This window comes from Asparagus officinalis, unplaced genomic scaffold, assembly GCF_001876935.1.
Source record: "Asparagus officinalis unplaced genomic scaffold, Aspof.V1 AsparagusV1_Un95, whole genome shotgun sequence".
Lineage (NCBI taxonomy): Eukaryota > Viridiplantae > Streptophyta > Magnoliopsida > Asparagales > Asparagaceae > Asparagus > Asparagus officinalis.
In genome coordinates, this window is record NW_017972361.1 from 224300 (window position 1) to 234650 (window position 10351).

At 33.7% G+C, this 10351-nt stretch overlaps 3 protein-coding genes and 1 long non-coding RNA gene across 7 annotated transcripts in view; 2 read left to right on the forward strand and 2 right to left on the reverse strand.

Annotated features, from left to right (window-relative positions):
- Positions 1-993: 993 nt before the first annotated feature.
- LOC109827229 (beta-galactosidase 2-like) lies at positions 994-1923 on the forward strand. Of its 2 annotated transcripts, XM_020394193.1 has the most exons (4): positions 994-1084; positions 1225-1318; positions 1411-1554; positions 1758-1923. In XM_020394193.1, the coding sequence occupies exons 2-4, from the start codon at positions 1232-1234 to the stop codon at positions 1887-1889; spliced, it is 363 nt and encodes a 120-aa protein (XP_020249782.1). In that variant the 5' UTR covers positions 994-1084; positions 1225-1231; the 3' UTR covers positions 1890-1923. The 2 variants fall into 2 exon arrangements, with proteins under 2 accessions (XP_020249782.1, XP_020249781.1); XM_020394192.1 differs by lacking the exon at positions 994-1084 and having other exon boundaries at positions 1214-1318.
- A 4-nt stretch (positions 1924-1927) lies between these two features.
- LOC109827231 lies at positions 1928-4750 on the forward strand. Its single transcript, XR_002243367.1, has 3 exons — positions 1928-2011; positions 3795-3899; positions 4251-4750. It is a non-coding gene; the product is annotated as an uncharacterized LOC109827231 (long non-coding RNA).
- Positions 4751-5749: 999 nt separating this feature from the next.
- LOC109827255 lies at positions 5750-8845 on the reverse strand. 3 transcript variants are annotated; one of them, XM_020394232.1, is made up of 5 exons: positions 8076-8845; positions 7632-8000; positions 7381-7526; positions 7096-7285; positions 5750-6529 (listed from the first exon to the last, which is right to left on the reverse strand). In XM_020394232.1, exons 1-5 carry the CDS (start codon positions 8812-8814, stop codon positions 5988-5990), a joined length of 1986 nt encoding a protein of 661 aa, XP_020249821.1. In that variant the 5' UTR covers positions 8815-8845; the 3' UTR covers positions 5750-5987. The 3 variants fall into 3 exon arrangements, with proteins under 3 accessions (XP_020249821.1, XP_020249822.1, XP_020249820.1); XM_020394233.1 differs by having other exon boundaries at positions 7381-7433; positions 7632-8845; XM_020394231.1 differs by having other exon boundaries at positions 7632-8845.
- The window catches only part of LOC109827248, a 2697-nt gene continuing 1180 nt past the window's right edge, over positions 8835-10351 (reverse strand). The window contains exons 2-4 of the mRNA XM_020394223.1: positions 10086-10288; positions 9550-9632; positions 8835-9047 (exon numbers count right to left, since the gene is read on the reverse strand). Of these exons, the coding sequence (XP_020249812.1) occupies positions 8835-9047; positions 9550-9632; positions 10086-10230 (441 nt within the window). The 5' untranslated portion in view covers positions 10231-10288. The remainder of the gene's footprint in view (positions 9048-9549; positions 9633-10085; positions 10289-10351) is intronic.

Below are 10351 nucleotides of genomic sequence, written 5' to 3' on the forward strand. Positions count from 1 at the left end.
GATTTGATTTGAATATTATTTACGAAAATTCAAATATTTTATCTATAAAAGAGTTGAATGAATTCACAAATTCAATTCGTTTTCTTATAAAATATTTGTCCGTACATTTGATTCCTTAAATTTTACGTTACTGTAGATATGAAGTTATGTTTTTATTTCCCTTACATATTTAATCTAGATACTATGCTTGTAAGAACTGATCCCTAAATACAGCCCCCCTCCCCCCCTCTCTCAATGTATGGATTGCCAGTTCGAATTTTTTAATCAGACTTTCAAAATATGAATTTAAAATCATCATTGCACAGGAGTATTCTCCAAATATAAATAAATTATTATTAAAATAATCAAATTCTTTAAACTAATGAAAGTATTTTTGTTTAAAGTTACCTTTTTAAACATATCTTTCTAAATAATCTTTTTAAAGTTATCTTATATCAATAACAGAGTCAAAAGGAGAATCAGATGCTTTCTTTTCTTACCTGTCTTTGTCCTGTAAGAAGCTTTCTTTGTTCTTGACGGTTATCCTACATTAAGTTGTAGCAATCTGTGAAGTAATTATACCTTCAAGATGTTGGTATAAAACCCGTTATTGTTATCTTAGTTTTATGCTCTCAGTAAGGGCTTCTATATTGTTGTTGTCTGTAAACATTTCCTTGCGTGCTCTGGTATAATAGTTCATATGTACAATTTCTTGCAGGTTATTTGCCCTAAAAGAAAAAAGATCTTGCATATTAAGATTTATGAAACAAGGGTTCAATTTATATGTTAGAACATGCTGAGGAAATCTGAGAATATGTATCACCTTGTATACAGACATCACTTAATGTAGACTGGGTGCTTATTTTTTTTGGCTTTTTTTGTTTGGTTGGTTGGTTTGTTTTTTTATTAATTTAAATATTAATGTTTAATTATGTTTATGGTTTATTGTAATGTATAGGGGATTCCATGTTTGACTCAAATATGTGCCTGGTATCAGTTTCAAAACTGATAAGGAAGCTTTCAAGGTACAGAAATAACCCAAAATTTAGCTAATATAAAATTTTATAATCACATAGGAATATATTTTGATCTTGTCCCTTTTACAGTGGGAAATGCAGAACTTCACCCAGAAGTTCGTTGGAATGATAATATATTTTGATCTTGTCCCTTTTACAGTGGGAAATGCAGAACTTCACCCAGAAGTTCGTTGGAATGATGAAATCAGAAAATATATTCCAATGGCAGGTGGGAAATGCAGAACTTCACCCAGAAGTTCGTTGGAATGATGAAATCAGAAAATATATTCCAATGGCAGGGTGGCACTATTATCGTATCTCAGGTTACAAGTTTTCAACATTAACTCTACAAATTTATAGTAATACTAATATTGGTTGTATCGATATTAGATTATTTATTGCTATATTTTCGCAGATTGAGAATGAATTTAGGCATCTAGAACGGGATCAGGGGGCTCCAGCAAAGGCTTATGCAGGTTGGGCAGAGAAAATGAAACTCGACCTTGACACTGGGATTCAATGGATCATGTGCAAAGAAGATGATGCACCTGATCCTATTGTAAGTTTCTTCTTCTCTTTTTAAAATTATTTTGGATTCCTTTTCAGTGACAGCTTAGTTAAATAATTTATAATTGTGTTTGCCTTCTCTCCAAGGACCCACCGCACATGCTTTAGTAATCTTATATTCTATCTCACTGCACCTCTTTAAATAGTCAAATTGAATCATTCTTAATAGTAAAACATTTTCTTGAATTCGTATAGATTAACACGTGGAATGGACTTTGTGACAGAGGCTTTCATCAAAAGTGCTTAAATCCTCCTCTGTTGAGTGAAGATAGTAAAGTCAAAACTTCTAAAATTTTACGTTCTTTTGATGTTTCAGATATAAGTTAGCCCTTCTCACGTATTTGATATTATGCTGATTGCTTTTTCCAGCCTGTTGTTGCAAGATAGACTGCATTAAATTATTAAACGAGCTTCAAGGAAGTAATTTATCTATTAAGGATACATGGGAGGTAAGTAATAAGTGACAGTTGATGTTCTTGTCCTCGCAGATTTTTTGTGTACAGAATCCTTTGTTTTATCCTTCTTGCAATCCGTTATAGGGACCAGGAAATTCTAGCTGAAAGGATTTCATTATTTATGTGCACAAAGTATTTCCTGAGGTAGTTGCCATGACCAATGAAGATAAAAAACGTGATGACTTGCCATCAAATGATTCAGAAGATTATGATTATGGCTCAGATGGTTCAGAAGTTGATTTTGAACGATCGGGCTCTACTTCCTCCGAGGATGATTCAGACGATGATGATTTTGATCCTAATGATTCAAATGTCGATAAAAGTGTTCCTAAATATGGATCAAGTTCAAATGAATCAAACTTTAAAAAATTTCTCCCTGATCTCCTCCACAATCAAACCCGCATTCCCCAAATCCAAATCGTTTCCCTCTGAAACCCCAACCCTAGCCTAATTTCCAGGCCCAAACCCTCTCTTTTTTCCCGCCAAAATCCCCTCCCATTTCCCCTTCAGCATTCTCTTCTTCATCCCCCAAGTGAGCTATTTTACGAGTTTTGGATGTCAATTTTTGGTTATGCAAGATTACTGGTTAATGGTTTTTTTAATGGATTTTTCGAATTCCATGCAGTTGTTCTTCAAATATTTTGCTGATTGGGCCTGAACTATCAAGGGCTTAATGCCGCAAGCAGCAATGTTGAGGGTCAGTTAATTTTCTTTCTTTAGCTATTAAATTCATATATATTTCTAATGTATTGTGAGAATTGGGTTTTATTTATATAATCTATTCCCCCCCCCTCCCCGGGAAAATTTTTGTTACAGGTGGAGAAATTACCCCCATTTATATTGTTTGGCTGTCATTCCCATTTCAATTGCTTGATGTACGCTGCTATGGATTTACTTCATGCACATTGTATTAATATATCCTATATAAGGCGGCGAGGTTCTAATTTATACATCTTGGGTAGAACGTACATGGTTATTGAAATGTTCGAATGAGCTTTGTATCTGCCTCCTGCCAAGAAAATATGGATAATAATAATAATGATATGCAGTGTTTATATATCTGTTCCTTTTACATACATGCTTATGAACTGCGTGGTTGCAGATATAACGTCTGCTATATATAATTGATATATAGTGTTTATTAAAGATATGTAACAAGAATAATATACAACTAATGTATGAGTGCTTTTAATCAGGTAGTTCAATTACTTTACAGCGAGCTATATATAAAACTCCTTGCGATTCTTAAAACTTCTTCCTATTTTATGTTCTGATAAATTCAGACATTGCCTGAATGATTCTGCACCCTCTGTGCGGAACTTGAAGCCTATTGCCAACTCTGGTGAAGGAACATGCATAGTAGACATTTGTAACTCCGAGATTCCTTCTGTTCTGGAACCAGGATTGGACCAAGAGAATTTGCTAACATCAGGAAAAAGGAATCTCGAAAATTTTGAACTCAAACATTTTTCTGATGTAAGTTTTCCTTCCATAGATATGCTATATAGGTTTGCTATTGCTCACAGATCAGTGTAAGATTCTTGCTGATGCTCATTTTGATTTATCATCATCATTTCTTATGCAAATTAATTCTTGGACAAACCTTAAAAGAAAACAATACAAGTGTCATTGGTTAGGTTATTACTTTTAGGATAAGCATTAACCTTGCATGGTAATTGCTTGAATTCTAAGCAATTTTTCATTAGTTTAATTAGGAAGATATGATTATTTTTGAGCCAAATTCACAACCTTTTGTTTTCTTTTGTATAAATTTTAGGTTTACAGGGTTTGGAGGTCCAGTTCATTATCAACACGTTGAAGATATGCCTTTCCTATTGCACAGTTTATACAGAAAGGTGGATCTTATTTCAACTACTATATGGTGAGGATTTAATGTACTATCAAAATACTATGTTTCACAAGTGTGACTTTTACTTACTTGCTTTTTCATCGAAATACTATGTATTTGTGTTTCATCGAAATACTATGTTTCATCGAAATACTATGTTTTCAGCATCATAATAATTTTCTTCCATGGGATATCTGATCTAATTTCTGAGCTATTGAAACAGTCTAGGATTTAGCTAATTTTAATTGATTTGCTATCGTAAGAGGAAATGCTAAGTGATTACTGTCAATTACTTCATGACTAAATGACATTGATAAATTTTAGTATCAATTTATTTTAATATCAAGTATCAATTAATTTTAAGTTTGCACATGATTGTTGTAGGTGTTTCTGAAGAAACTATAAGATAATTTATTGCCCCATCAATCATATTCATTGATGAGATAGATGCAATTGCTTCCAAGCGAGAAAACCTGCAAAGGAAGATGGAACGGCAGATAGTAACACAACATATGACTTGCATGGATGAATCACATCACACTCAGTCTTCTGATGATTCCCAAAAACATCTGAGAAGAAGCTTGGTTATGTTCTTGTTATCGGAGCAACAAACAGACCAAATGCACTTGACCAAGCTTTAAGGAGAGCTGGACGGTTTGATCGTGAGATTTCTTTGGATGTACCTGATGAAATAACCACTGCTAGAGATCCTGTCAGTTCTTACTCGAAAATGTAAATGTGTGTTTTGGAGAGAGTGGAGTCAATGAGATATAGTTTTATATAATAATTATGTCCTTTTGAACTTTTAAGTGTTTCATAAAATTTCAAACTAAGTATTGCATGATTGCAAGGTTAGGTGATCAATGGATTCCTATCGTTCAATTGCATTGCAAATGAGCATGGATATTCACATGAGTTGGGAAGAGAAAAAACTGAAAATATGTTGTTTGTGTAACTTTGTTTTGGATGAATCCTCAGGTACAAGTTCAGGTGAAAATAAACTAAACAATATGATGCTTTTTGGAATATGTCATGGTATCTGTAGAATTTGATTTTCGTTAAAGTAGAGTATTACCTTATGTAGAGTATACAATTAAGTAATTAACTATGATTTAAATTTATCTACAGGGAAGTTCATGTTGTTATCAGTCAATTTCTAAGGGTTAAATTCATGACCGCTATAATTCATCAATCTAAAGGGAAACAAAAAGTGTAGTCAAAAGATTTTGCTTGGATTGACATCCACATCTTCAAACATTACTTTTAGGTATATTCTTGTTATTGTATTTGATTGATCAATCACCTTGTAGATAGAACCACTCTACTATCGCATAATTGATCCTTAAATATAAATGTATTATTCAAACATTTTTAATTTTTAGTTTATGTTCATATATATTGTGTACATTCATTAAATTTATACCAAATCTTTCCATAAATATAATTATAATTTAAATTAATATTAAAAATTTTACCACGTGCATTGCACGTGCAATCCAACTAGTAACTCAAAATAGGTGTTGAGATATTTAAGTTCTATAAATATTTTAATTGAGGGCAAATAGCAAATAAATTCCTTATAGTTTACATGACTTTGCACCTACATATCCAATCTTTTTTTCTTCTTGACAGTTAAATACCTTATTGTTTTTTATTGTAGCACTTTACTACCTTATTTTTTGTTAAATATTTGAATGTTCCCATTAAATGTTGAAATATTTATCTGAAAATTTCCATATGGTTTGCACGTGGAAAAATTTACGTGAAATTTTTCCAGTTGAAGGAAAAAACTAATTTGGGGAAACCATATGTGCGGGAGTAAATAAAGTTGTACATGGGTATTTTAGTTGAAATTATCAACTTTGGGGTATAGTTGAACGTGGTTAATTGAAAGAATTTGAAAATACAATATAGCCATGCCGGGAGGTTTGATACTCCTGGTCCGAATGATCGTGAGGAAGTTCTCGCCAAACCAAAAAACAAATAACGTTGAAAACTGTACAACCTCATCTGCAATCTTATTCTGTTTTACGCTCATTCACAAACTTAATTACAAGCTTGCAATCAAACTTCACCGTAAACACTAAAGCTCTTCAACATGTCTACACACCTGAAAATTATTTAAGCCATATTTTCCTCTATTATTTCGTCAAGAATGATATCAGCCATCTCAAAAACAGTTTCTTCGATTTCCGACCAAAGATCCATCCAACTTCTACCTTCTAATTCTGATAGTTGAAGATGCCTATCAATGCCTTTACAGACTTCTTGTATAAAATCTGGTCCCCTTAGGATCACCTGGCTACTGGGCTTGATGATATGGACCCAAGAAGTGCAACAAAATAATCTCTCTTTAATCTCTGCGAGGACTTCATTTGTACAATCAAAGAGAAGCATTGCATCATCGGGTGATAGACTGAACATTGTTCCGACTTCTTCCAATACGGATGAGTCCAGAAACTGATAGGATGAACTGTGTGTCTCTAAAATCTGAGAGTGATTCGTGCCAGATGACTGTAATAGTGTTGTTACGTAACCAAATATGGCCTTCTTTTCATCGAAACAAGTTGATGGCTGGTCTTCAGAATCTTGTGCGGTTAGTACAATTGTTGAATGGATGTGATCTTGGAAATCAATTTGCTGATGTTGTAGGGCCAGAACAACTGCAAATGATTGTAACTATTAATATTATGATCTCCATGGGAGAAACATAATCTATTTAAGGGGCACATAATCTATTTAAGGGGCACAATTTTGCCAGTGAAACCTGTGGTTCACACCTTTAGTGTTTTTTTTTGGTGGGAAAAGTGGGTGACCTGAAGAACACAAAACTTAACAGGTTGTTTCTGAAGTTACCTATGATTAATACTGTTTGGTAATAAAGCATGCATGTAATCTATGGAGCCACATTTCTAGTGATAATAACAAATAACATTAGCATAATAATTGAATTATCATGGAACCTAAATCCAGTAAAAAACCTATTTTTTGAGGAGGAGAGAACTTCTTAGTAACAAATGTATAAAAACAACCTTCTATGACAATTTTATAGACAGAAATAAACCTAAGTTGGAGGGAAATAAAATGAAGTTTCTGGGATCATACGGCCATTAGATAATGATAATCCAACATTTCAACATAAAGTGAAAGCAGTTATATCGTGAAAACTATTATATTAAACATTCCTGAACAAGTTAAAGATTGAGACAATTTCCATAAAGTCATTTACCATGATTGGCCGTTGTGCTCCCAGGACTGATGGTATCTTCCAAGAAGAATGGTTCAAGAACCGATACTGGACTTGGCCTATCTGGCTTTTCAAGGATGCAATCAGAGTTTTCTGAATTTTCTACGTGTAAAATTCCGGGTGAAATGGATAAAGATGGAATCACCAATAGTGGTTTATCATCTGCTGTCTTCTGAAAAAAACAATTTATACAGAAATAATAAGGAACATATATGATAAAGGATGTGATAGAGCAGTATCCACATTTTAGTGAAGAAAAGAGCTTACCAGCTCTCCAAATGCAGATGATCCTTCAGCCTCACATACTTCACACATTACACCTGGTTCATTGCCAATTGATTCAGAGAGTACATCCAAATCATCATGTTCTTCCAAAAGTTTGATATCTGATGTTTCTACAATTTTAATACCTCCTATAACCGAGTTTAAGAAGGAGGGAAAAAAAAAGAACCAATAATTTAGGAGTTATCTAGGAAGATTCTCAATGCACCCCAATATAAAATAGAAAGAAATTATACCTTTTAGCTTCAAGTCATCTGCAACACATTCTTGGTTCAATTCAGTTTCAAGCATTTTGGCATCTTGATCTAAATTTTGACTCAGTGGGCTTAAATGGTCAACAGGAATTTCTCCATTTACCTGCTGCGATGAGGAAAATATGATCTTTTGAGGTGACAATAAAAGTTCTTCGCTGTTTTCTTGACTAAATCTAGGAGATAATAAGTGACATTCCCGAAGAGAAACTACTCTTTCCAAGGATTTAGAGACTGTTGGTGAGCTATCCGTTTCATCTCTCACAGTTAACATTTCATTTAGATATTCATTGGCAAAATCTCCATGTTGAGGATGTTCAATGTTCAGCTTTGGCTTCTCCCTTTTCTTCTCAACTGCAAAAAGTTGAGAAGAATTCTGAGAAACGCAAGAACTTTTGCTAGCCAAAACAATACCCTTTTGAGTATCACCTGAATCTTTAAACCCATATGAAATTTTATCCAGTAGTTTGTCCATGGAAATTGGATGTTTCTCCTTTTTGTTCTCACCCATGACACGTCCCCACCTTCTCTTGATTCCTTTAATAGAAAAATATGACTTAGCTCTTAAACCTTCTTCTTGTTTCAAGCAATGATGTGAAAGAGGTGAAGAACTTAGAATTTGAGTTACTGAGTCATTCTCAACTTTTACTGGGCTTGGCTCCAAAAGAACTATTTGGCTTCTATCCTGAGAAATATCACTTCCCTTGAGTTTATCCTTCTTCCTGAAAATTTTATGATGGTTTTGTTTTGGAAGTAAGTCACTACTTACAGAATCCTCAATTTTCTCGGAAGTACTCGTCCCTTCTAAAAGTTCACTACCAAGAGCATGCTGAATATCTTGAATGTGTCTCAGTAGGGTCGAATTTTGGTCTTGAATAAGATTCACAAGTAACTCCTTGTTTGAACTTAGTATCTCTAATGCATCCATGAACTCTTTGGATTGGAACGCTCTGTTGCGGATAAGCTCATTTGAATCTAAGAGCTTCTGACTGAGGAAAACCTTGGCTGCGTCACCCAGAGCCTTTTGAAGCACAAGATACTTTTCAGAAAGCTCGTCATCAAGATGAATTTTCTTCCTATGAGTAATAATTCCCGGAAGAGGACAGGAGTCGAGTTCAGAGTCAGCTTGACCTTCGTATGGATAATTGTCATGGTAAAATTGTATCATAGACGAAGCTAAGTCATTGGTCACTGAAGATCTTTCATCAAATTGCTGATATGATGGTGTGGGAGTTCATTACACTTCTTCTTGCTTTTCTTCTTATTATTTTCATCGGATTGTGAACGCTCAAGTTTACTGTTATGGATCTTGGTTGTATGTGTTCTAGACATTTCTTCCTCCATGAGTGTCTTGACACTTATCATGCCTGAAGTATCCTTTTTTGTTTTGATGTTGACATCCTGAAATCAATAAGTTATCAAGTGTTTTGAACTGCAATCTTTCGATATACAAATCATTTCTAGCGTAGTGGCTACCGTTCGATCTTTTAAAACAAGTTTTGCAGTTAACGTTATGTTATTTTCAATCTAGAAGATTTGAAATCACAAGTACTTGACCTTATTCCCATAAAAAAGCAGACTAATCTTACTAACTCTCATAATATTCGGATAATACCACTAAGAGTTTGGTTGTTCAAGAAAAATTGACTACCATATATGATGGATTAAATGTTTTTTTGGAGAGAGGCTAAAAAATATATATATTTTAAAAAGCTGTGAACTTTTTTATCATTGACTCTACATCTGTATTCAATACCATCTCCTACAACAACCACCTTAAAGAACATATACAGTTACATTGTTGATATTGCCACAGAAGTTTACTTTATCCATTAAATGAAAAAATAAACAAGTACGCCCAGAAAGAATAGGTTTATAGAAGAACTTGTGTCATTCTAGTTACCTTGTGCAAATTTGCATCTACTTCTTCAAGTTTTACTGCAGAATTTCTGGGAAAATCAAGTTTCTTCCTTGAATGTTCAGTTGCTGCACAAGATAAATCAACAATAGTTAAGGACCTAATAGAAACTGAAAATGACGAAGTCATTAATTTCATTCCATAAAAGGTAACAATAGAAAGAAAAAAAATTGAACTATAAGAAATGGTGAAGTTTCAAAGAAAATAAAACAATGAGCTCCTATCTTTGGCATCCTTGACAAGCTAGTCAAATAAGGATCGCAATACAAATAGTAGGGGAAGTATGAATCCATTTCTCATGGCATGTCAAAATGGCGAGAAGTGAATGATCTATCCTGGCCTACAGATTCTCCTTTAGCTTCCTAAAGGTTTTCATTGATTCCTAATAAAAATTTCATTTCAAAAGAAGAAGCAGTAGTACAATAACACGTTCAAGTATCATTTTAATGGCCAAAAGAGGGGAATTTTTTTAAAACTTTCAATAGTTATAGCATACAGATTTTATGGAGAAGATTGCTTACCAAGAACCTTGCTATGCTTTCTATTGGAAAGCAATTTATGAGAATAGTGGCCAACACGGAAGTCAAATATGCCTGTAAAACCAGAGAGGCAGCCTGCATCATCTCTCTCAGTGCAAGGATTCTGTTTGAGAAATCTCTTTGCCATAACAAACAAATGAATGCTTATCTCCTACTTTTATCGAGAGAAGGTTGCTTGGAAAAATCTGCTGGAATATAAAAATAATATAGTAAGGATGTAACAAACCAGTTCTTTGCAACAATAGGAT

Excerpts from the sequence above, each read along its gene's own strand:
- LOC109827229 (XM_020394193.1), top strand. The coding sequence starts at position 1,232 with ATGCAGAACTTCACCCAGAAGTTCGTTGGAATGATGAAATCAGAAAAT. Across the intron at positions 1,319-1,410 it reads GCACTATTATCGTATCTCAG|ATTGAGAATGAATTTAGGCA; the intron begins GTTACAAGTTTT and ends ATATTTTCGCAG. Across the intron at positions 1,555-1,757 it reads ATGATGCACCTGATCCTATT|ATTAACACGTGGAATGGACT; the intron begins GTAAGTTTCTTC and ends GAATTCGTATAG.
- LOC109827255 (XM_020394231.1), bottom strand. The coding sequence starts at position 8,814 with ATGATACAATTTTACCATGACAATTATCCATACGAAGGTCAAGCTGAC. Across the intron at positions 7,527-7,631 it reads AGATGACTTGAAGCTAAAAG|GAGGTATTAAAATTGTAGAA; the intron begins GTATAATTTCTT and ends ACTCGGTTATAG. Across the intron at positions 7,286-7,380 it reads CATCTGCATTTGGAGAGCTG|AAGACAGCAGATGATAAACC; the intron begins GTAAGCTCTTTT and ends TGTTTTTTTCAG.